The sequence below is a fragment of the Haliotis asinina genome, chromosome 11 (genome assembly GCF_037392515.1).
Source record: "Haliotis asinina isolate JCU_RB_2024 chromosome 11, JCU_Hal_asi_v2, whole genome shotgun sequence".
Classification (NCBI taxonomy): domain Eukaryota; kingdom Metazoa; phylum Mollusca; class Gastropoda; order Lepetellida; family Haliotidae; genus Haliotis; species Haliotis asinina.
The window spans coordinates 32,669,998-32,694,782 of NC_090290.1; the positions used below are offsets into that span (position 1 = coordinate 32,669,998).

The following is a 24,785-nucleotide window of genomic DNA, read 5'->3' on the forward strand; positions in this document are numbered from 1 at the left end:
AAACAGATGATCAGATGCGGTAGTACCACTGGTTGTAGTTGTACCAGATGTGGTAGTACCACTGTTTGTTGTACCAGATGTGGTAGTGCCACTGGTTGTAGTTGTACCAGATGTGATAGTACCATTGGTTGTTTTCCCAGATGTGGTAGTACCACTTTTGTTTTACCATATGTGATAATGCCACTGCTTCTTTTTTCCAGATGTGGTAGTACCACCTTTGTTTTACCATATGTGGTAGTACCACTGGCTGTTGTACCAGATGTGGTAGTACCACTGCTTGTTTTTTCTAGATGTGGTAGTACCACTGGTTGTTGTACCACATGTGGTAGTACCACTGGTTGTTGTACAGATGTGGCAGTACCACTGGTTGTACCACATGTGGTAGTGCTACTGGTTGTTGTACCACATGTGGTAGTACCACTGGTTGTTGTACCACATGTGGTAGTACCACTGGTTGTTGTACAGATGTGGCAGTACCACTGGCTGTTGTACCACATGTGGTAGTACCACTGGTTGTTGTACAGATGTGGTAGTACCACTGGTTGTACAGATATGGTAGTACCACTGGCTGTTGTACCACATGTGGTAGTACCACTGGTTGTTGTACAGATGTGGTAGTACCACTGGTTGTTGTACAGATGTGGCAGTACCACTGGCTGTTGTACCACATGTGGTAGTACCACTGGTTGTTGTACAGATGTGGTAGTACCACTGGTTGTACAGATATGGTAGTACCACTGGCTGTTGTACCACATGTGGTAGTACCACTGGTTGTTGTACAGATGTGGTAGTACCAGTGGTAGTTGTACCACATGTGGTAGTACCACTGGTTGTTGTACAGATGTGGTAGTACCACTGGTTGTACAGATATGGTAGTACCACTGATAGTTGTACCACATGTAGTACCACTGATTGTTGTACAGATGTGGTAGTACCACTGGTTGTACATATATGGCAGTACCACTGGCTGTTGTACCACATGTGGTAGTACCACTGGTTGTTGTACCAGATGTGGTAGCACCACTGGTTGTTGTACCACATGTGGTAATACCACTGGTTGTTGTAGATGCTGTACCCCTGGTTGGAGTGGTACCTCAATGCATAATCGTGCTTGAGATTTAGAGATGTAAGGAATACGATTTCAAGCAGTAGCCGTCGCACGTCGATAATATTGTAGATGTCGCTACCATATCTTATATGTACCTTTCCTGGTTTCGTTGAGTAGAAATCACTTACCAGTGGTGGTGGTTGTTCCGCTAGTTGTTGTTCCACTGGTTGTTGTTCCGCTAGTTGTTGTTCCACTGGTTGTTGTTCCGCTAGTTGTTGTTCCGCTGGTTGTAGTTCCTAAAACATGTGAGTCGCTGAGCGTGTTAAAGGTTAACGTTTAACGAGTTATTTCAGCCATAAAGCGCCGAAACCAGCTGACAAATGAATCACCGGTTCAACGTCCTCATTAATAGTGTTGTACATATTCAAAACATATAATGAGGTAATGAGGTTAGATGACAACTGACAATGGAAATTCTTCAGGTAATGTCGCAAACGAAGATATGAAGAAAAACCATTGTAAGGAAACAAACCATAGAATTCAGAGAAAAAGAAAACGCCACCTATAAATCGTAATATTTTATATATAGATCTGTATGACAAATAAAATTCGTTTCAGTATATTTATTAACAAATCAGTAAATATTATCCATAAAAAACTCAGGTTTTGATATGGTAACGCTTTATTTCTATGTGTAATGTTGTTAGATTCCAATTTTCTTAAATGTTCCAGGCATCTGTTATTCGACGTTGCTGTTGCTGGATAATGAGAAAATATTGAAATGATTAGACATGAAAATAAAACACATATCTCTCTGAACCACAACAGAGGTACAAAGAATTAATGGTAAGATGGTATAAAGAACGACTCGCCTTTGCAACGTTTCTGGTGTTCTTTTTGGAAGTTCATACAACGTAAGCTATATCTAACACAGTAAGATTTATTTATAACAAACACAAAAACAACGTTAATTCTGGTCATGGTATCACATTGTATACTGTTCTCGGAGTCATTATAAACGTACTTTTCTCTATCTAGTTTTTGAACTCTGTCTTCGATCTTTATCAATAATTAAAAGTCCATCGGCAGATTCACTACGAAAACTGTTACAAACCGCTCAGACAACAACAAGGCAAATCCTTATCGTCTACACTGTTCCTCAAAATGAAATATGCCGTTGAGGGATCTTTCATAAAAAACACAAACGTACCTGTGGTTTCCTCTCCACAATAACTAATGTCACCATTGGTTTGGATGGCATTCTGAAGCGTACTTCTTGTCATGCTGGTTTCAATAAGCACAACGATAACTGGTATAGCTCTGTTGAGTGAAATGGGTCTTGAAACCTATGAAAACATAGACGAAAGCTGTCAGGGCAAGAACGGATGTGTTTTCACATGAGGAGAGGTAAGAAACGTAGGACTGCTGTACTAGTTACTTCTGTGAATGGTGTTCACCGAGATGAAAAAGGCTGCTCAAACAGGCTTATGTATTGCAGTCTTTGCTACTATCGAAATCTTCAGATTACTTTAATATAAAAAGTCAACTCTAGTCAAACATTTGCCAGTACTCACATCGAAACTATCAAGCAATACTAGAATCCTTAGATTCGCCAAGGCTTCGGTATATCGAATTGTCAATCTTCTGTTTGGCCTGGGATTATTCACAGTGGCTAAAACCAAGTTACTGTTTAGAGTCTCCTGACCGAAGGGTACAGATTCACCAGTGTCTGCAAAGAATGAACATGTGAACATGATTAAATCGTAGCCATGGATTAATATCCATATAAAATAGAACACAATCGGTATATGTTTTCACCTGTTTGGTTTATCTGGTATCTGGCGGAATTGGTCTAACAATAAATATATATAATGTACCCTCAGCCAATATATATTTGCATTTATCCCCACACCAGCAATGCCATATACACTTTGCAGAAATAAAAGGTTTACCTGTGTCTGTAATTATGATTGTGCCCGATATAAATCCACTAATAAGCACAGAAAATCCACTCTCCATTTCCTCTGTCACTTGAAAAATGTTCGAATCGTTGACACCCTATAATGAAAAGGAATGTAACATGATGCATCATTTTTGTTGTACCTTATATGCAATAATGAAGACTTTCAACGAGACAGATATTGCTTTGAAACATATCGTATAGGAACATAGTCACAGCAATTAGTTGGTGAGATTTGCTATTTATCTACCCTGACAATGCACTGTATCACAATATTACTAGACGGTAAACACCGGTAAACACCTTTCTTTAGTTGCTTGAGCAAGAAAGTAAAATTTATAACACTCTATGGCACTAGGCACGCAGTAGGCGACTCTCGAAAACATCTGTCTTTACGTAAACTTACGTTTCTGTCAGTAACTACACTTTACGTAGGTGCAGAATAATCAGTGGCAAAGCTTCTTCAGAGTTTGTCATGACTGTAATTTCAACACTTGATATTTGGATTGCATGCCAATGGCACTGATATAAACTGCAACTTTAATGTATTGCATACAGTTGCATGTTTTCTTAACAGTTTTACGGCACATTCATTCAACGTTACCTTATTTAGTCCCCCTTCCTGAAAGCAAGATGAAATATGCCATAAGTAAGGTGAATGAGACACAGGAGTTGCCACTAGAACATTAGTCAATAAAAACATATGCGTCCATTCTAATGTACCTCATGAATCTATCTTTGTGCACGGCGTGTTTACATGTATTTGATAACACACAAACGGAGATGTCAAATATTTCATGTTCATAGTAGACGAAACCATTCAAAGAGATATTAATATTAACTGAGTCTGACTTATATATGGGCATACTACTTACCGGTGTCCTTTGAAGATCCGAAAACAACTGTCCCCTGGCAGTTGGTAAACCAAGCCTCAGATCACCGATTATTTCGTTCCCCCTAGTGACAATGGAGGCCAAAGAACGATCCCTAAAGCGTTCCACCGTTAAGCCCGTGATAAGTTCATGTATGCAGGTTCCTGTAAACAGAAGAAGAGACAATGAATGCACAAACGTGACTTCAACATTGTCGTAAGTGCGAATACAGCTAGATAGTACCTCATGGCATAATAAGGTTATATCGTAATGCATGGCAGTTTGTCTTGTGTCATTTTGACAACCACATACGTTTCTGAAAAAATATGCATGCAAGTCTAGCGCTAGTAGCACTGCTTGTTGTCAGTCTGATCCCGTTTGGTTCCTAAGCACAGTTTTGGGATTCATTTAAAGCATTCACATTCATACCTGTTGTTGCACTTGTTGTTCCCGATGTTGTTGTACCACTGGTTGTTGTTGTACCACTAGTAGTTGTGGTGCCACTGGTTGTTGTACCACTAGTAGTTGTGGTGCCACTGGTTGTTGTTCCCGATGTAGTAGTTGTACCACTGGTTGTTGTTGTACCGCTAGTAGTGGTGGTGCCACTGGTTGTTGTTCCTGATGTTGTAGTTGTACCACTCGTCGTTGTGCCTAGATTGTAAATAAGTTTTATTTCATATTGTGCGTATTGTTGGTTGTGACACTGTGCTTAGAATTGACATAGTTTCAGACCTTTCATCTAGTGCCATTGCCTACTGTGACCCCAGAGTAGATAAATCTCAATAGTACACATAAGCCACTTTGACCATATCCTCAACAAACCTCAGGACGTGAAGTCCTGTGTAAGCTACAACAAGCACCGATTGGAGTATAGAAATGATACGACAGCAACCACATGAACACGTCATTGCACTATTCCTGAATTTCAGACTTTAGAAATCAAAGAAGACCAAAAGTGGGCCTTTCTAGATGTTTCATTTTAGCATCCCGACCATCTTCTTCGATCTTTATCAACCCTTAAACGTCCATCGGCAGATTTATTGGCACATAACTGACAGATTGTTACAAACCACTGTTTCAGTCAACACCTATAAGGACTATAACAAACAAATCCTTATCGTCTACACTGTTCCTCAAAATGAAATATGCCGTTGAGGGAATCTTTCATAAAAAACACAAAACGTACCTGTGGTTTCCTCTCCACAATAACTAATGTCACCATTGGTTTGGATGGCATTCTGAAGCGTACTTCTTGTCATGCTGGTTTCAATAAGCACAACGATAACTGGTATAGCTCTGTTGAGTGAAATGGGTCTTGAAACCTATGAAAACATAGACGAAAGCTGTCAGGGCAAGAATGGATGTGTTTTCACATGAGGAGTGGTAAGAAACGTAGGACTGCTGTACTAGTTACTTCTGTGAATGGTGTTCACCGAGCTGAAAAAGGCTACTCAAACAGGCTTATGTATTGCAGTCTTTGCTACTATGGAAATGTTCAAATTAGTTTAATATAAAAAGTTAACTCTAGTCAAACATTTGCCAGTACTCACATCGAAACTATCAAGCAATACTAGAATCCTTAGATTCGCCAAGGCTTCGGTATATCGAATTGTCAGCCTTCTGTTTGGCCTGGGATTATTCACAGTGGCTAAAACCAAGTTACTGTTTAGAGTCTCCTGACCGAAGGGTACAGATTCACCAGTGTCTGCAAAGAATGAACATGTGAACATGATTAAATCGTAGCCATGGATTAATATCCATATAAAATAGAACACAATCGGTAAATGTTTTCACCTGTTTGGTTTATCTGGTATCTGGCGGAATTGGTCTAACAATAAATATATATAATGTACCCTCAGCCAATATATATTTGCATTTATCCCCACACCAGCAATGCCATATACACTTTGCAGAAATAAAAGGTTTACCTGTGTCTGTAATTATGATTGTGCCCGATATAAATCCACTAATAAGCACAGAAAATCCACTCTCCATTTCCTCTGTCACTTGAAAAATGTTCGAATCGTTGACACCCTATAATGAAAAGGAATGTAACATGATGCATCATTTTTGTTGTACCTTATATGCAGTAATGAAGACTTTCAACGAGACAGATATTGCTTTGAAACATATCGTATAGGAACATAGTCACAGCGATTAGTTGGTGAGATTTGCTATTTATCTACCCTGACAATGCACTGTATCACAATATTACTAGACGGTAAACACCGGTAAACACTTTTCTTTAGTTGCTTGAGCAAGAAAGTAAAATTTATAACACTCTATGGCACTAGGCACGCAGTAGGCGACTCTCGAAAACATCTGTCTTTACGTAAACTTACGTTTCTGTCAGTAACTACACTTTACGTAGGTGCAGAATAATCAGTGGCAAAGCTTCTTCAGAGTTTGTCATGACTGTAATTTCAACACTTGATATTTGGATTGCATGCCAATGGCACTGATATAAACTGCAACTTTAATGTATTGCATACAGTTGCATGTTTTCTTAACAGTTTTACGGCACATTCATTCAACGTTACCTTATTTAGTCCCCCTTCCTGAAAGCAAGATGAAATATGCCATAAGTAAGGTGAATGAGACACAGGAGTTGCCACTAGAACATTAGTCAATAAAAACATATGCGTCCATTCTAATGTACCTCATGAATCTATCTTTGTGCACGGCGTGTTTACATGTATTTGATAACACACAAACGGAGATGTCAAATATTTCATGTTCATAGTAGACGAAACCATTCAAAGAGATATTAATATTAATTGAGTCTGACTTATATATGGGCATACTACTTACCGGTGTCCTTTGAAGATCCGAAAACAACTGTCCCCTGGCAGTTGGTAAACCAAGCCTCAGATCACCGATTATTTCGTTCCCCCTAGTGACAATGGAGGCCAAAGAACGATCCCTAAAGCGTTCCACCGTTAAGCCCGTGATAAGTTCATGTATGCAGGTTCCTGTAAACAGAAGAAGAGACAATGAATGCACAAACGTGACTTCAACATTGTCGTAAGTGCGAATACAGCTAGATAGTACCTCATGGCATAATAAGGTTATATCGTAATGCATGGCAGTTTGTCTTGTGTCATTTTGACAACCACATACGTTTCTGAAAAAATATGCATGCAAGTCTAGCGCTAGTAGCACTGCTTGTTGTCAGTCTGATCCCGTTTGGTTCCTAAGCACAGTTTTGGGATTCATTTAAAGCATTCACATTCATACCTGTTGTTGCACTTGTTGTTCCCGATGTTGTTGTACCACTGGTTGTTGTTGTACCACTAGTAGTTGTGGTGCCACTGGTTGTTGTACCACTAGTAGTTGTGGTGCCACTGGTTGTTGTTCCCGATGTAGTAGTTGTACCACTGGTTGTTGTTGTACCGCTAGTAGTGGTGGTGCCACTGGTTGTTGTTCCTGATGTTGTAGTTGTACCACTCGTCGTTGTGCCTAGATTGTAAATAAGTTTTATTTCATATTGTGCGTATTGTTGGTTGTGACACTGTGCTTAGAATTGACATAGTTTCAGACCTTTCATCTAGTGCCATTGCCTACTGTGACCCCAGAGTAGATAAATCTCAATAGTACACATAAGCCACTTTGACCATATCCTCAACAAACCTCAGGACGTGAAGTCCTGTGTAAGCTACAACAAGCACCGATTGGAGTATAGAAATGATACGACAGCAACCACATGAACACGTCATTGCACTATTCCTGAATTTCAGACTTTAGAAATCAAAGAAGACCAAAAGTGGGCCTTTCTAGATGTTTCATTTTAGCATCCCGACCATCTTCTTCGATCTTTATCAACCCTTAAACGTCCATCGGCAGATTTATTGGCACATAACTGACAGATTGTTACAAACCACTGTTTCAGTCAACACCTATAAGGACTATAACAAACAAATCCTTATCGTCTACACTGTTCCTCAAAATGAAATATGCCGTTGAGGGAATCTTTCATAAAAAACACAAAACGTACCTGTGGTTTCCTCTCCACAATAACTAATGTCACCATTGGTTTGGATGGCATTCTGAAGCGTACTTCTTGTCATGCTGGTTTCAATAAGCACAACGATAACTGGTATAGCTCTGTTGAGTGAAATGGGTCTTGAAACCTATGAAAACATAGACGAAAGCTGTCAGGGCAAGAATGGATGTGTTTTCACATGAGGAGTGGTAAGAAACGTAGGACTGCTGTACTAGTTACTTCTGTGAATGGTGTTCACCGAGCTGAAAAAGGCTGCTCAAACAGGCTTATGTATTGCAGTCTTTGCTACTATGGAAATGTTCAAATTAGTTTAATATAAAAAGTTAACTCTAGTCAAACATTTGCCAGTACTCACATCGAAACTATCAAGCAATACTAGAATCCTTAGATTCGCCAAGGCTTCGGTATATCGAATTGTCAGCCTTCTGTTTGGCCTGGGATTATTCACAGTGGCTAAAACCAAGTTACTGTTTAGAGTCTCCTGACCGAAGGGTACAGATTCACCAGTGTCTGCAAAGAATGAACATGTGAACATGATTAAATCGTAGCCATGGATTAATATCCATATAAAATAGAACACAATCGGTAAATGTTTTCACCTGTTTGGTTTATCTGGTATCTGGCGGAATTGGTCTAACAATAAATATATATAATGTACCCTCAGCCAATATATATTTGCATTTATCCCCACACCAGCAATGCCATATACACTTTGCAGAAATAAAAGGTTTACCTGTGTCTGTAATTATGATTGTGCCCGATATAAATCCACTAATAAGCACAGAAAATCCACTCTCCATTTCCTCTGTCACTTGAAAAATGTTCGAATCGTTGACACCCTATAATGAAAAGGAATGTAACATGATGCATCATTTTTGTTGTACCTTATATGCAGTAATGAAGACTTTCAACGAGACAGATATTGCTTTGAAACATATCGTATAGGAACATAGTCACAGCGATTAGTTGGTGAGATTTGCTATTTATCTACCCTGACAATGCACTGTATCACAATATTACTAGACGGTAAACACCGGTAAACACTTTTCTTTAGTTGCTTGAGCAAGAAAGTAAAATTTATAACACTCTATGGCACTAGGCACGCAGTAGGCGACTCTCGAAAACATCTGTCTTTACGTAAACTTACGTTTCTGTCAGTAACTACACTTTACGTAGGTGCAGAATAATCAGTGGCAAAGCTTCTTCAGAGTTTGTCATGACTGTAATTTCAACACTTGATATTTGGATTGCATGCCAATGGCACTGATATAAACTGCAACTTTAATGTATTGCATACAGTTGCATGTTTTCTTAACAGTTTTACGGCACATTCATTCAACGTTACCTTATTTAGTCCCCCTTCCTGAAAGCAAGATGAAATATGCCATAAGTAAGGTGAATGAGACACAGGAGTTGCCACTAGAACATTAGTCAATAAAAACATATGCGTCCATTCTAATGTACCTCATGAATCTATCTTTGTGCACGGCGTGTTTACATGTATTTGATAACACACAAACGGAGATGTCAAATATTTCATGTTCATAGTAGACGAAACCATTCAAAGAGATATTAATATTAACTGAGTCTGACTTATATATGGGCATACTACTTACCGGTGTCCTTTGAAGATCCGAAAACAACTGTCCCCTGGCAGTTGGTAAACCAAGCCTCAGATCACCGATTATTTCGTTCCCCCTAGTGACAATGGAGGCCAAAGAACGATCCCTAAAGCGTTCCACCGTTAAGCCCGTGATAAGTTCATGTATGCAGGTTCCTGTAAACAGAAGAAGAGACAATGAATGCACAAACGTGACTTCAACATTGTCGTAAGTGCGAATACAGCTAGATAGTACCTCATGGCATAATAAGGTTATATCGTAATGCATGGCAGTTTGTCTTGTGTCATTTTGACAACCACATACGTTTCTGAAAAAATATGCATGCAAGTCTAGCGCTAGTAGCACTGCTTGTTGTCAGTCTGATCCCGTTTGGTTCCTAAGCACAGTTTTGGGATTCATTTAAAGCATTCACATTCATACCTGTTGTTGCACTTGTTGTTCCCGATGTTGTTGTACCACTGGTTGTTGTTGTACCACTAGTAGTTGTGGTGCCACTGGTTGTTGTACCACTAGTAGTTGTGGTGCCACTGGTTGTTGTTCCCGATGTAGTAGTTGTACCACTGGTTGTTGTTGTACCGCTAGTAGTGGTGGTGCCACTGGTTGTTGTTCCTGATGTTGTAGTTGTACCACTCGTCGTTGTGCCTAGATTGTAAATAAGTTTTATTTCATATTGTGCGTATTGTTGGTTGTGACACTGTGCTTAGAATTGACATAGTTTCAGACCTTTCATCTAGTGCCATTGCCTACTGTGACCCCAGAGTAGATAAATCTCAATAGTACACATAAGCCACTTTGACCATATCCTCAACAAACCTCAGGACGTGAAGTCCTGTGTAAGCTACAACAAGCACCGATTGGAGTATAGAAATGATACGACAGCAACCACATGAACACGTCATTGCACTATTCCTGAATTTCAGACTTTAGAAATCAAAGAAGACCAAAAGTGGGCCTTTCTAGATGTTTCATTTTAGCATCCCGACCATCTTCTTCGATCTTTATCAACCCTTAAACGTCCATCGGCAGATTTATTGGCACATAACTGACAGATTGTTACAAACCACTGTTTCAGTCAACACCTATAAGGACTATAACAAACAAATCCTTATCGTCTACACTGTTCCTCAAAATGAAATATGCCGTTGAGGGAATCTTTCATAAAAAACACAAAACGTACCTGTGGTTTCCTCTCCACAATAACTAATGTCACCATTGGTTTGGATGGCATTCTGAAGCGTACTTCTTGTCATGCTGGTTTCAATAAGCACAACGATAACTGGTATAGCTCTGTTGAGTGAAATGGGTCTTGAAACCTATGAAAACATAGACGAAAGCTGTCAGGGCAAGAATGGATGTGTTTTCACATGAGGAGTGGTAAGAAACGTAGGACTGCTGTACTAGTTACTTCTGTGAATGGTGTTCACCGAGCTGAAAAAGGCTGCTCAAACAGGCTTATGTATTGCAGTCTTTGCTACTATGGAAATGTTCAAATTAGTTTAATATAAAAAGTTAACTCTAGTCAAACATTTGCCAGTACTCACATCGAAACTATCAAGCAATACTAGAATCCTTAGATTCGCCAAGGCTTCGGTATATCGAATTGTCAGCCTTCTGTTTGGCCTGGGATTATTCACAGTGGCTAAAACCAAGTTACTGTTTAGAGTCTCCTGACCGAAGGGTACAGATTCACCAGTGTCTGCAAAGAATGAACATGTGAACATGATTAAATCGTAGCCATGGATTAATATCCATATAAAATAGAACACAATCGGTAAATGTTTTCACCTGTTTGGTTTATCTGGTATCTGGCGGAATTGGTCTAACAATAAATATATATAATGTACCCTCAGCCAATATATATTTGCATTTATCCCCACACCAGCAATGCCATATACACTTTGCAGAAATAAAAGGTTTACCTGTGTCTGTAATTATGATTGTGCCCGATATAAATCCACTAATAAGCACAGAAAATCCACTCTCCATTTCCTCTGTCACTTGAAAAATGTTCGAATCGTTGACACCCTATAATGAAAAGGAATGTAACATGATGCATCATTTTTGTTTACCTTATATGCAGTAATGAAGACTTTCAACGAGACAGATATTGCTTTGAAACATATCGTATAGGAACATAGTCACAGCGATTAGTTGGTGAGATTTGCTATTTATCTACCCTGACAATGCACTGTATCACAATATTACTAGACGGTAAACACCGGTAAACACTTTTCTTTAGTTGCTTGAGCAAGAAAGTAAAATTTATAACACTCTATGGCACTAGGCACGCAGTAGGCGACTCTCGAAAACATCTGTCTTTACGTAAACTTACGTTTCTGTCAGTAACTACACTTTACGTAGGTGCAGAATAATCAGTGGCAAAGCTTCTTCAGAGTTTGTCATGACTGTAATTTCAACACTTGATATTTGGATTGCATGCCAATGGCACTGATATAAACTGCAACTTTAATGTATTGCATACAGTTGCATGTTTTCTTAACAGTTTTACGGCACATTCATTCAACGTTACCTTATTTAGTCCCCCTTCCTGAAAGCAAGATGAAATATGCCATAAGTAAGGTGAATGAGACACAGGAGTTGCCACTAGAACATTAGTCAATAAAAACATATGCGTCCATTCTAATGTACCTCATGAATCTATCTTTGTGCACGGCGTGTTTACATGTATTTGATAACACACAAACGGAGATGTCAAATATTTCATGTTCATAGTAGACGAAACCATTCAAAGAGATATTAATATTAACTGAGTCTGACTTATATATGGGCATACTACTTACCGGTGTCCTTTGAAGATCCGAAAACAACTGTCCCCTGGCAGTTGGTAAACCAAGCCTCAGATCACCGATTATTTCGTTCCCCCTAGTGACAATGGAGGCCAAAGAACGATCCCTAAAGCGTTCCACCGTTAAGCCCGTGATAAGTTCATGTATGCAGGTTCCTGTAAACAGAAGAAGAGACAATGAATGCACAAACGTGACTTCAACATTGTCGTAAGTGCGAATACAGCTAGATAGTACCTCATGGCATAATAAGGTTATATCGTAATGCATGGCAGTTTGTCTTGTGTCATTTTGACAACCACATACGTTTCTGAAAAAATATGCATGCAAGTCTAGCGCTAGTAGCACTGCTTGTTGTCAGTCTGATCCCGTTTGGTTCCTAAGCACAGTTTTGGGATTCATTTAAAGCATTCACATTCATACCTGTTGTTGCACTTGTTGTTCCCGATGTTGTTGTACCACTGGTTGTTGTTGTACCACTAGTAGTTGTGGTGCCACTGGTTGTTGTACCACTAGTAGTTGTGGTGCCACTGGTTGTTGTTCCCGATGTAGTAGTTGTACCACTGGTTGTTGTTGTACCGCTAGTAGTGGTGGTGCCACTGGTTGTTGTTCCTGATGTTGTAGTTGTACCACTCGTCGTTGTGCCTAGATTGTAAATAAGTTTTATTTCATATTGTGCGTATTGTTGGTTGTGACACTGTGCTTAGAATTGACATAGTTTCAGACCTTTCATCTAGTGCCATTGCCTACTGTGACCCCAGAGTAGATAAATCTCAATAGTACACATAAGCCACTTTGACCATATCCTCAACAAACCTCAGGACGTGAAGTCCTGTGTAAGCTACAACAAGCACCGATTGGAGTATAGAAATGATACGACAGCAACCACATGAACACGTCATTGCACTATTCCTGAATTTCAGACTTTAGAAATCAAAGAAGACCAAAAGTGGGCCTTTCTAGATGTTTCATTTTAGCATCCCGACCATCTTCTTCGATCTTTATCAACCCTTAAACGTCCATCGGCAGATTTATTGGCACATAACTGACAGATTGTTACAAACCACTGTTTCAGTCAACACCTATAAGGACTATAACAAACAAATCCTTATCGTCTACACTGTTCCTCAAAATGAAATATGCCGTTGAGGGAATCTTTCATAAAAAACACAAAACGTACCTGTGGTTTCCTCTCCACAATAACTAATGTCACCATTGGTTTGGATGGCATTCTGAAGCGTACTTCTTGTCATGCTGGTTTCAATAAGCACAACGATAACTGGTATAGCTCTGTTGAGTGAAATGGGTCTTGAAACCTATGAAAACATAGACGAAAGCTGTCAGGGCAAGAATGGATGTGTTTTCACATGAGGAGTGGTAAGAAACGTAGGACTGCTGTACTAGTTACTTCTGTGAATGGTGTTCACCGAGCTGAAAAAGGCTACTCAAACAGGCTTATGTATTGCAGTCTTTGCTACTATGGAAATGTTCAAATTAGTTTAATATAAAAAGTCAACTCTAGTCAAACATTTGCCAGTACTCACATCGAAACTATCAAGCAATACTAGAATCCTTAGATTCGCCAAGGCTTCGGTATATCGAATTGTCAGCCTTCTGTTTGGCCTGGGATTATTCACAGTGGCTAAAACCAAGTTACTGTTTAGAGTCTCCTGACCGAAGGGTACAGATTCACCAGTGTCTGCAAAGAATGAACATGTGAACATGATTAAATCGTAGCCATGGATTAATATCCATATAAAATAGAACACAATCGGTATATGTTTTCACCTGTTTGGTTTATTTGGTATCTGGCGGAATTGGTCTAACAATAAATATATATAATGTACCCTCAGCCAATATATATTTGCATTTATCCCCACACCAGCAATGCCATATACACTTTGCATCAATAAAAGGTTTACCTGTGTCTGTAATTATGATTGTGCCCGATATAAATCCACTAATAAGCACAGAAAATCCACTCTCCATTTCCTCTGTCACTTGAAAAATGTTCGAATCGTTGACACCCTATAATGAAAAGGAATGTAACATGATGCATCATTTTTGTTTACCTTATATGCAGTAATGAAGACTTTCAACGAGACAGATATTGCTTTGAAACATATCGTATAGGAACATAGTCACAGCGATTAGTTGGTGAGATTTGCTATTTATCTACCCTGACAATGCACTGTATCACAATATTACTAGACGGTAAACACCGGTAAACACTTTTCTTTAGTTGCTTGAGCAAGAAAGTAAAATTTATAACACTCTATGGCACTAGGCACGCAGTAGGCGACTCTCGAAAACATCTGTCTTTACGTAAACTTACGTTTCTGTCAGTAACTACACTTTATGTAGGTGCAGAATAATCAGTGGCAAAGCTTCTTCAGAGTTTGTCATGACTGTAATTTCAACACTTGATATTTGGATTGCATGCCAATGGCACTGATATAAACTGCAACTTTAATGTATTGCATACAGTTGCATGTTTTCTTAACAGTTTTACGGCACATTCATTCAACGTTACCTTATTTAGTCCCCCTTCCTGAAAGCAAGATGAAATATGCCATAAGTAAGGTGAATGAGACACAGGAGTTGCCACTAGAACATTAGTCAATAAAAACATATGCGTCCATTCTAATGTACCTCATGAATCTATCTTTGTGCACGGCGTGTTTACATGTATTTGATAACACACAAACGGAGATGTCAAATATTTCATGTTCATAGTAGACGAAACCATTCAAAGAGATATTAATATTAATTGAGTCTGACTTATATATGGGCATACTACTTACCGGTGTCCTTTGAAGATCCGAAAACAACTGTCCCCTGGCAGTTGGTAAACCAAGCCTCAGATCACCGATTATTTCGTTCCCCCTAGTGACAATGGAGGCCAAAGAACGATCCCTAAAGCGTTCCACCGTTAAGCCCGTGATAAGTTCATGTATGCAGGTTCCTGTAAACAGAAGAAGAGACAATGAATGCACAAACGTGACTTCAACATTGTCGTAAGTGCGAATACAGCTAGATAGTACCTCATGGCATAATAAGGTTATATCGTAATGCATGGCAGTTTGTCTTGTGTCATTTTGACAACCACATACGTTTCTGAAAAAATATGCATGCAAGTCTAGCGCTAGTAGCACTGCTTGTTGTCAGTCTGATCCCGTTTGGTTCCTAAGCACAGTTTTGGGATTCATTTAAAGCATTCACATTCATACCTGTTGTTGCACTTGTTGTTCCCGATGTTGTTGTACCACTGGTTGTTGTTGTACCACTAGTAGTTGTGGTGCCACTGGTTGTTGTACCACTAGTAGTTGTGGTGCCACTGGTTGTTGTTCCCGATGTAGTAGTTGTACCACTGGTTGTTGTTGTACCGCTAGTAGTGGTGGTGCCACTGGTTGTTGTTCCTGATGTTGTAGTTGTACCACTCGTCGTTGTGCCTAGATTGTAAATAAGTTTTATTTCATATTGTGCGTATTGTTGGTTGTGACACTGTGCTTAGAATTGACATAGTTTCAGACCTTTCATCTAGTGCCATTGCCTACTGTGACCCCAGAGTAGATAAATCTCAATAGTACACATAAGCCACTTTGACCATATCCTCAACAAACCTCAGGACGTGAAGTCCTGTGTAAGCTACAACAAGCACCGATTGGAGTATAGAAATGATACGACAGCAACCACATGAACACGTCATTGCACTATTCCTGAATTTCAGACTTTAGAAATCAAAGAAGACCAAAAGTGGGCCTTTCTAGATGTTTCATGTTAGCATCCCGACCATCTTCTTCGATCTTTATCAACCCTTAAACGTCCATCGGCAGATTTATTGGCACATAACTGACAGATTGTTACAAACCACTGTTTCAGTCAACACCTATAAGGACTATAACAAACAAATCCTTATCGTCTACACTGTTCCTCAAAATGAAATATGCCGTTGAGGGAATCTTTCATAAAAAACACAAAACGTACCTGTGGTTTCCTCTCCACAATAACTAATGTCACCATTGGTTTGGATGGCATTCTGAAGCGTACTTCTTGTCATGCTGGTTTCAATAAGCACAACGATAACTGGTATAGCTCTGTTGAGTGAAATGGGTCTTGAAACCTACGAAAACATAGACGAAAGCTGTCAGGGCAAGAATGGATGTGTTTTCACATGAGGAGTGGTAAGAAACGTAGGACTGCTGTACTAGTTACTTCTGTGAATGGTGTTCACCGAGCTGAAAAAGGCTGCTCAAACAGGCTTATGTATTGCAGTCTTTGCTACTATGGAAATGTTCAAATTAGTTTAATATAAAAAGTTAACTCTAGTCAAACATTTGCCAGTACTCACATCGAAACTATCAAGCAATACTAGAATCCTTAGATTCGCCAAGGCTTCGGTATATCGAATTGTCAGCCTTCTTTTTGGCCTGGGATTATTCACAGTGGCTAAAACCAAGTTACTGTTTAGAGTCTCCTGACCGAAGGGTACAGATTCACCAGTGTCTGCAAAGAATGAACATGTGAACATGATTAAATCGTAGCCATGGATTAATATCCATATAAAATAGAACACAATCGGTAAATGTTTTCACCTGTTTGGTTTATCTGGTATCTGGCGGAATTGGTCTTACAAAAAATATATATAATGTACCCTCAGCCAATATATATTTGCATTTATCCCCACACCAGCAATGCCATATACACTTTGCATCAATAAAAGGTTTACCTGTGTCTGTAATTATGATTGTGCCCGATATAAATCCACTAATAAGCACAGAAAATCCACTCTCCATTTCCTCTGTCACTTGAAAAATGTTCGAATCGTTGACACCCTATAATGAAAAGGAATGTAACATGATGCATCATTTTTGTTTACCTTATATGCAGTAATGAAGACTTTCAACGAGACAGATATTGCTTTGAAACATATCGTATAGGAACATAGTCACAGCGATTAGTTGGTGAGATTTGCTATTTATCTACCCTGACAATGCACTGTATCACAATATTACTAGACGGTAAACACCGGTAAACACTTTTCTTTAGTTGCTTGAGCAAGAAAGTAAAATTTATAACACTCTATGGCACTAGGCACGCAGTAGGCGACTCTCGAAAACATCTGTCTTTACGTAAACTTACGTTTCTGTCAGTAACTACACTTTACGTAGGTGCAGAATAATCAGTGGCAAAGCTTCTTCAGAGTTTGTCATGACTGTAATTTCAACACTTGATATTTGGATTGCATGCCAATGGCACTGATATAAACTGCAACTTTAATGTATTGCATACAGTTGCATGTTTTCTTAACAGTTTTACGGCACATTCATTCAACGTTACCTTATTTAGTCCCCCTTCCTGAAAGCAAGATGAAATATGCCATAAGTAAGGTGAATGAGACACAGGAGTTGCCACTAGAACATTAGTCAATAAAAACATATGCGTCCATTCTAATGTACCTCATGAATCTATCTTTGTGCACGGCGTGTTTACATGTATTTGATAACACACAAACGGAGATGTCAAATATTTCATGTTCATAGTAGACGAAACCATTCAAAGAGATATTAATATTAATTGAGTCTGACTTATATATGGGCATACTACTTACCGGTGTCCTTTGAAGATCCGAAAACAACTGTCCCCTGGCAGTTGGTAAACCAAGCCTCAGATCACCGATTATTTCGTTCCCCCTAGTGACAATGGAGGCCAAAGAACGATCCCTAAAGCGTTCCACCGTTAAGCCCGTGATAAGTTCATGTATGCAGGTTCCTGTAAACAGAAGAAGAGACAATGAATGCACAAACGTGACTTCAACATTGTCGTAAGTGCGAATACAGCTAGATAGTACCTCATGGCATAATAAGGTTATATCGTAATGCATGGCAGTTTGTCTTGTGTCATTTTGACAACCACATACGTTTCTGAAAAAATATGCATGCAAGTCTAGCGCTAGTAGCACTGCTTGTTGTCAGTCTGATCCCGTTTGGTTCCTAAGCACAGTTTTGGGATTCATTTAAAGCATTCACATTCATACCTGTTGTTGCACTTGTTGTTCCCGATGTTGTTGTACCACTGGTTGTTGTTGTACCACTAGTAGTTGTGGTGCCACTGGTTGTTGTACCACTAGTAGTTGTGGTGCCACTGGTTGTTGTTCCCGATGTAGTAGTTGTACCACTGGTTGTTGTTGTACCGCTAGTAGTGGTGGTGCCACTAGTTGTTGTTCCTGATGTTGTAGTTGTACCACTCGTCGTTGTGCCTAGATTGTAAATAAGTTTTATTTCATATTGTGCGTATTGTTGGTTGTGACACTGTGCTTAGAATTGACATAGTTTCAGACCTTTCATCTAGTGCCATTGCCTACTGTGACCCCAGAGTAGATAAATCTCAATAGTACACATAAGCCACTTTGACCATATCCTCAACAAACCTCAGGACGTGAAGTCCTGTGTAAGCTACAACAAGCACCGATTGGAGTATAGAAATGATACGACAGCAACCACATGAACACGTCATTGCACTATTCCTGAATTTCAGACTTTAGAAATCAAAGAAGACCAAAAGTGGGCCTTTCTAGATGTTTCATTTTAGCATCCCGACCATCTTCTTCGATCTTTATCAACCCTTAAACGTCCATCGGCAGATTTATTGGCACATAACTGACAGATTGTTACAAACCACTGTTTCAGTCAACACCTATAAGGACTATAACAAACAAATCCTTATCGTCTACACTGTTCCTCAAAATGAAATATGCCGTTGAGGGAATCTTTCATAAAAAACACAAAACGTACCTGTGGTTTCCTCTCCACAATAACTAATGTCACCATTGGTTTGGATGGCATTCTGAAGCGTACTTCTTGTCATGCTGGTTTCAATAAGCACAACGATAACTGGTATAGCTCTGTTGAGTGAAATGGGTCTTGAAACCTACGAAAACATAGACGAAAGCTGTCAGGGCAAGAATGGATGTGTTTTCACATGAGGAGTGGTAAGAAACGTAGGACTGCTGTACTAGTTACTTCTGTGAATGGTGTTCACCGAGCTGAAAAAGGCTGCTCAAACAGGCTTATGTATTGCAGTCTTTGCTACTATGGAAATGTTCAAATTAGTTTAATATAAAAAGTTAACTCTAGTCAAACATTTGCCAGTACTCACATCGAAACTATCAAGCAATACTAGAATCCTTAGATTCGCCAAGGCTTCGGTATATCGAATTGTCAGCCTTCTGTTTGGCCTGGGATTATTCACAGTGGCTAAAACCAAGTTACTGTTTAGAGTCTCCTGACCGAAGGGTACAGATTCACCAGTGTCTGCAAAGAATGAACATGTGAACATGATTAAATCGTAGCCATGGATTAATATCCATATAAAATAGAACACAATCGGTATATGTTTTCACCTGTTTGGTTTATCTGGTATCTGGCGGAATTGGTCTAACAATAAATATATATAATGTACCCTCAGCCAATATATATTTGCATTTATCCCCACACCAGCAATGCCATATACACTTTGCATCAATAAAAGGTTTACCTGTGTCTGTAATTATGATTGTGCCCGATATAAATCCACTAATAAGCACAGAAAATCCACTCTCCATTTCCTCTGTCACTTGAAAAATGTTCGAATCGTTGACACCCTATAATGAAAAGGAATGTAACATGATGCATCATTTTTGTTGTACCTTATATGCAGTAATGAAGACTTTCAACGAGACAGATATTGCTTTGAAACATATCGTATAGGAACATAGTCACAGCGATTAGTTGGTGAGATTTGCTATTTATCTACCCTGACAATGCACTGTATCACAATATTACTAGACGGTAAACACCGGTAAACACTTTTCTTTAGTTGCTTGAGCAAGAAAGTAAAATTTATAACACTCTATGGCACTAGGCACGCAGTAGGCGACTCTCGAAAACATCTGTCTTTACGTAAACTTACGTTTCTGTCAGTAACTACACTTTACGTAGGTGCAGAATAATCAGTGGCAAAGCTTCTTCAGAGTTTGTCATGACTGTAATTTCAACACTTGATATTTGGATTGCATGCCAATGGCACTGATATAAACTGCAACTTTAATGTATTGCATACAGTTGCATGTTTTCTTAACAGTTTTACGGCACATTCATTCAACGTTACCTTATTTAGTCCCCCTTCCTGAAAGCAAGATGAAATATGCCATAAGTAAGGTGAATGAGACACAGGAGTTGCCACTAGAACATTAGTCAATAAAAACATATGCGTCCATTCTAATGTACCTCATGAATCTATCTTTGTGCACGGCGTGTTTACATGTATTTGATAACACACAAACGGAGATGTCAAATATTTCATGTTCATAGTAGACGAAACCATTCAAAGAGATATTAATATTAATTGAGTCTGACTTATATATGGGCATACTACTTACCGGTGTCCTTTGAAGATCCGAAAACAACTGTCCCCTGGCAGTTGGTAAACCAAGCCTCAGATCACCGATTATTTCGTTCCCCCTAGTGACAATGGAGGCCAAAGAACGATCCCTAAAGCGTTCCACCGTTAAGCCCGTGATAAGTTCATGTATGCAGGTTCCTGTAAACAGAAGAAGAGACAATGAATGCACAAACGTGACTTCAACATTGTCGTAAGTGCGAATACAGCTAGATAGTACCTCATGGCATAATAAGGTTATATCGTAATGCATGGCAGTTTGTCTTGTGTCATTTTGACAACCACATACGTTTCTGAAAAAATATGCATGCAAGTCTAGCGCTAGTAGCACTGCTTGTTGTCAGTCTGATCCCGTTTGGTTCCTAAGCACAGTTTTGGGATTCATTTAAAGCATTCACATTCATACCTGTTGTTGCACTTGTTGTTCCCGATGTTGTTGTACCACTGGTTGTTGTTGTACCACTAGTAGTTGTGGTGCCACTGGTTGTTGTACCACTAGTAGTTGTGGTGCCACTGGTTGTTGTTCCCGATGTAGTAGTTGTACCACTGGTTGTTGTTGTACCGCTAGTAGTGGTGGTGCCACTGGTTGTTGTTCCTGATGTTGTAGTTGTACCACTCGTCGTTGTGCCTAGATTGTAAATAAGTTTTATTTCATATTGTGCGTATTGTTGGTTGTGACACTGTGCTTAGAATTGACATAGTTTCAGACCTTTCATCTAGTGCCATTGCCTACTGTGACCCCAGAGTAGATAAATCTCAATAGTACACATAAGCCACTTTGACCATATCCTCAACAAACCTCAGGACGTGAAGTCCTGTGTAAGCTACAACAAGCACCGATTGGAGTATAGAAATGATACGACAGCAACCACATGAACACGTCATTGCACTATTCCTGAATTTCAGACTTTAGAAATCAAAGAAGACCAAAAGTGGGCCTTTCTAGATGTTTCATTTTAGCATCCCGACCATCTTCTTCGATCTTTATCAACCCTTAAACGTCCATCGGCAGATTTATTGGCACATAACTGACAGATTGTTACAAACCACTGTTTCAGTCAACACCTATAAGGACTATAACAAACAAATCCTTATCGTCTACACTGTTCCTCAAAATGAAATATGCCGTTGAGGGAATCTTTCATAAAAAACACAAAACGTACCTGTGGTTTCCTCTCCACAATAACTAATGTCACCATTGGTTTGGATGGCATTCTGAAGCGTACTTCTTGTCATGCTGGTTTCAATAAGCACAACGATAACTGGTATAGCTCTGTTGAGTGAAATGGGTCTTGAAACCTACGAAAACATAGACGAAAGCTGTCAGGGCAAGAATGGATGTGTTTTCACATGAGGAGTGGTAAGAAACGTAGGACTGCTGTACTAGTTACTTCTGTGAATGGTGTTCACCGAGCTGAAAAAGGCTGCTCAAACAGGCTTATGTATTGCAGTCTTTGCTACTATGGAAATGTTCAAATTAGTTTAATATAAAAAGTTAACTCTAGTCAAACATTTGCCAGTACTCACATCGAAACTATCAAGCAATACTAGAATCCTTAGATTCGCCAAGGCTTCGGTATATCGAATTGTCAGCCTTCTGTTTGGCCTGGGATTATTCACAGTGGCTAAAACCAAGTTACTGTTTAGAGTCTCCTGACCGAAGGGTACAGATTCACCAGTGTCTGCAAAGAATGAACATGTGAACATGATTAAATCGTAGCCATGGATTAATATCCATATAAAATAGAACACAATCGGTATATGTTTTCACCTGTTTGGTTTATCTGGTATCTGGCGGAATTGGTCTAACAATAAATATATATAATGTACCCTCAGCCAATATATATTTGCATTTATCCCCACACCAGCAATGCCATATACACTTTGCATCAATAAAAGGTTTACCTGTGTCTGTAATTATGATTGTGCCCGATATAAATCCACTAATAAGCACAGAAAATCCACTCTCCATTTCCTCTGTCACTTGAAAAATGTTCGAATCGTTGACACCCTATAATGAAAAGGAATGTAACATGATGCATCATTTTTGTTGTACCTTATATGCAGTAATGAAGACTTTCAACGAGACAGATATTGCTTTGAAACATATCGTATAGGAACATAGTCACAGCGATTAGTTGGTGAGATTTGCTATTTATCTACCCTGACAATGCACTGTATCACAATATTACTAGACGGTAAACACCGGTAAACACTTTTCTTTAGTTGCTTGAGCAAGAAAGTAAAATTTATAACACTCTATGGCACTAGGCACGCAGTAGGCGACTCTCGAAAACATCTGTCTTTACGTAAACTTACGTTTCTGTCAGTAACTACACTTTACGTAGGTGCAGAATAATCAGTGGCAAAGCTTCTTCAGAGTTTGTCATGACTGTAATTTCAACACTTGATATTTGGATTGCATGCCAATGGCACTGATATAAACTGCAACTTTAATGTATTGCATACAGTTGCATGTTTTCTTAACAGTTTTACGGCACATTCATTCAACGTTACCTTATTTAGTCCCCCTTCCTGAAAGCAAGATGAAATATGCCATAAGTAAGGTGAATGAGACACAGGAGTTGCCACTAGAACATTAGTCAGTAAAAACATATGCGTCCATTCTAATGTACCTCATGAATCTATCTTTGTGCACGGCGTGTTTACATGTATTTGATAACACACAAACGGAGATGTCAAATATTTCATGTTCATAGTAGACGAAACCATTCAAAGAGATATTAATATTAATTGAGTCTGACTTATATATGGGCATACTACTTACCGGTGTCCTTTGAAGATCCGAAAACAACTGTCCCCTGGCAGTTGGTAAACCAAGCCTCAGATCACCGATTATTTCGTTCCCCCTAGTGACAATGGAGGCCAAAGAACGATCCCTAAAGCGTTCCACCGTTAAGCCCGTGATAAGTTCATGTATGCAGGTTCCTGTAAACAGAAGAAGATACAATGAATGCACAAACGTGACTTCAACATTGTCGTAAGTGCGAATACAGCTAGATAGTACCACATGGCATAATACGGTTATATCGTAATGCATGGCAGTTTGTCTTGTGTCATTTTGACAACCACATACGTTTCTGAAAAAATATGCATGCAAGTCTAGCGCTAGTAGCACTGCTTGTTGTCAGTCTGATCCCGTTTGGTTCCTAAGCACAGTTTTGGGATTCATTTAAAGCATTCACATTCATACCTGTTGTTGCACTTGTTGTTCCCGATGTTGTTGTACCACTGGTTGTTGTTGTACCACTAGTAGTTGTGGTGCCACTGGTTGTTGTACCACTAGTAGTTGTGGTGCCACTGGTTGTTGTTCCCGATGTAGTAGTTGTACCACTGGTTGTTGTTGTACCACTAGTAGTGGTGGTGCCACTGGTTGTAGTTCCTGATGTAGTGGTTGTACTACTGGTCGTTGTGCCTGGTTATGAAATACATTGTTATATGTTAGTTTGTGACCCATGTTCCTGGAAATATGTTAAGACATGGCAGCAAGAGCCAGTGACTTTTTGTCTCCTTGGCACAATGACGTAAATGACTTTATTGAGTGTTTGTGTTTGTTTGTACCACTTTGTTTTACCAGCGACTTTCAAACTATGGGAAGAAGTTTCAATTGATCATTTAGCGTGTAAGATGTTGCGAAATTTACCATCATTATTAATGATAAAAGAAGTTTAGCTCATTGAAAAGATTGTGATTTTCTAAAGTAAATTACAGAAGTTGCAAGTGTCTTGATGAATTATTTACTTTTTTACAGACCAGGACAAATAATGATATTTACCAGATGTCCGCTGTTTTCCAGCCAGTGGAATCTTGTTGAAAATACTTCTTGTAAAAACTAAACGCGCGAAAACTTGCCGTGTTTATATCAATACAAGGTGCTTACAACAAGATATTTAATAAATGTACAGTATACTTTATATCTTTATTAAAATGTTTACATTTAATTATAATAATATTAATCATGAACAACATTTATTACGCTTATCTATGTTTCTGTCAAATGAAGTGATATCATTTAA

At 39.1% G+C, this 24,785-nt stretch overlaps 1 protein-coding gene and 1 pseudogene across 1 annotated transcript; both read right to left on the reverse strand.

Moving 5' to 3' along the window:
- Window positions 1-24,785, reverse strand: part of LOC137255371 (mucin-19-like) — a 194,076-nt pseudogene that overhangs the window by 6,714 nt on the left and 162,577 nt on the right.
- Window positions 11-24,079, reverse strand: LOC137256383 (mucin-22-like). The gene is made up of 49 exons (XM_067794212.1): window positions 23,963-24,079; window positions 23,537-23,697; window positions 23,266-23,283; window positions 22,654-22,759; window positions 22,276-22,430; window positions 21,912-22,047; window positions 21,155-21,376; window positions 20,729-20,889; window positions 20,458-20,475; window positions 19,846-19,951; window positions 19,468-19,622; window positions 19,104-19,239; window positions 18,347-18,568; window positions 17,921-18,081; window positions 17,650-17,667; window positions 17,039-17,144; window positions 16,661-16,815; window positions 16,297-16,432; window positions 15,540-15,761; window positions 15,114-15,274; window positions 14,843-14,860; window positions 14,232-14,337; window positions 13,854-14,008; window positions 13,490-13,625; window positions 12,733-12,954; window positions 12,307-12,467; window positions 12,036-12,053; window positions 11,425-11,530; window positions 11,047-11,201; window positions 10,683-10,818; window positions 9,926-10,147; window positions 9,500-9,660; window positions 9,229-9,246; window positions 8,617-8,722; window positions 8,239-8,393; window positions 7,875-8,010; window positions 7,118-7,339; window positions 6,692-6,852; window positions 6,421-6,438; window positions 5,809-5,914; window positions 5,431-5,585; window positions 5,067-5,202; window positions 4,310-4,531; window positions 3,884-4,044; window positions 3,613-3,630; window positions 3,001-3,106; window positions 2,623-2,777; window positions 1,237-1,344; window positions 11-154 (listed from the first exon to the last, which is right to left on the reverse strand). The coding sequence occupies exons 4-49, from the start codon at window positions 22,718-22,720 to the stop codon at window positions 11-13; spliced, it is 6,060 nt and encodes a 2,019-aa protein (XP_067650313.1). The 5' UTR covers window positions 22,721-22,759; window positions 23,266-23,283; window positions 23,537-23,697; window positions 23,963-24,079.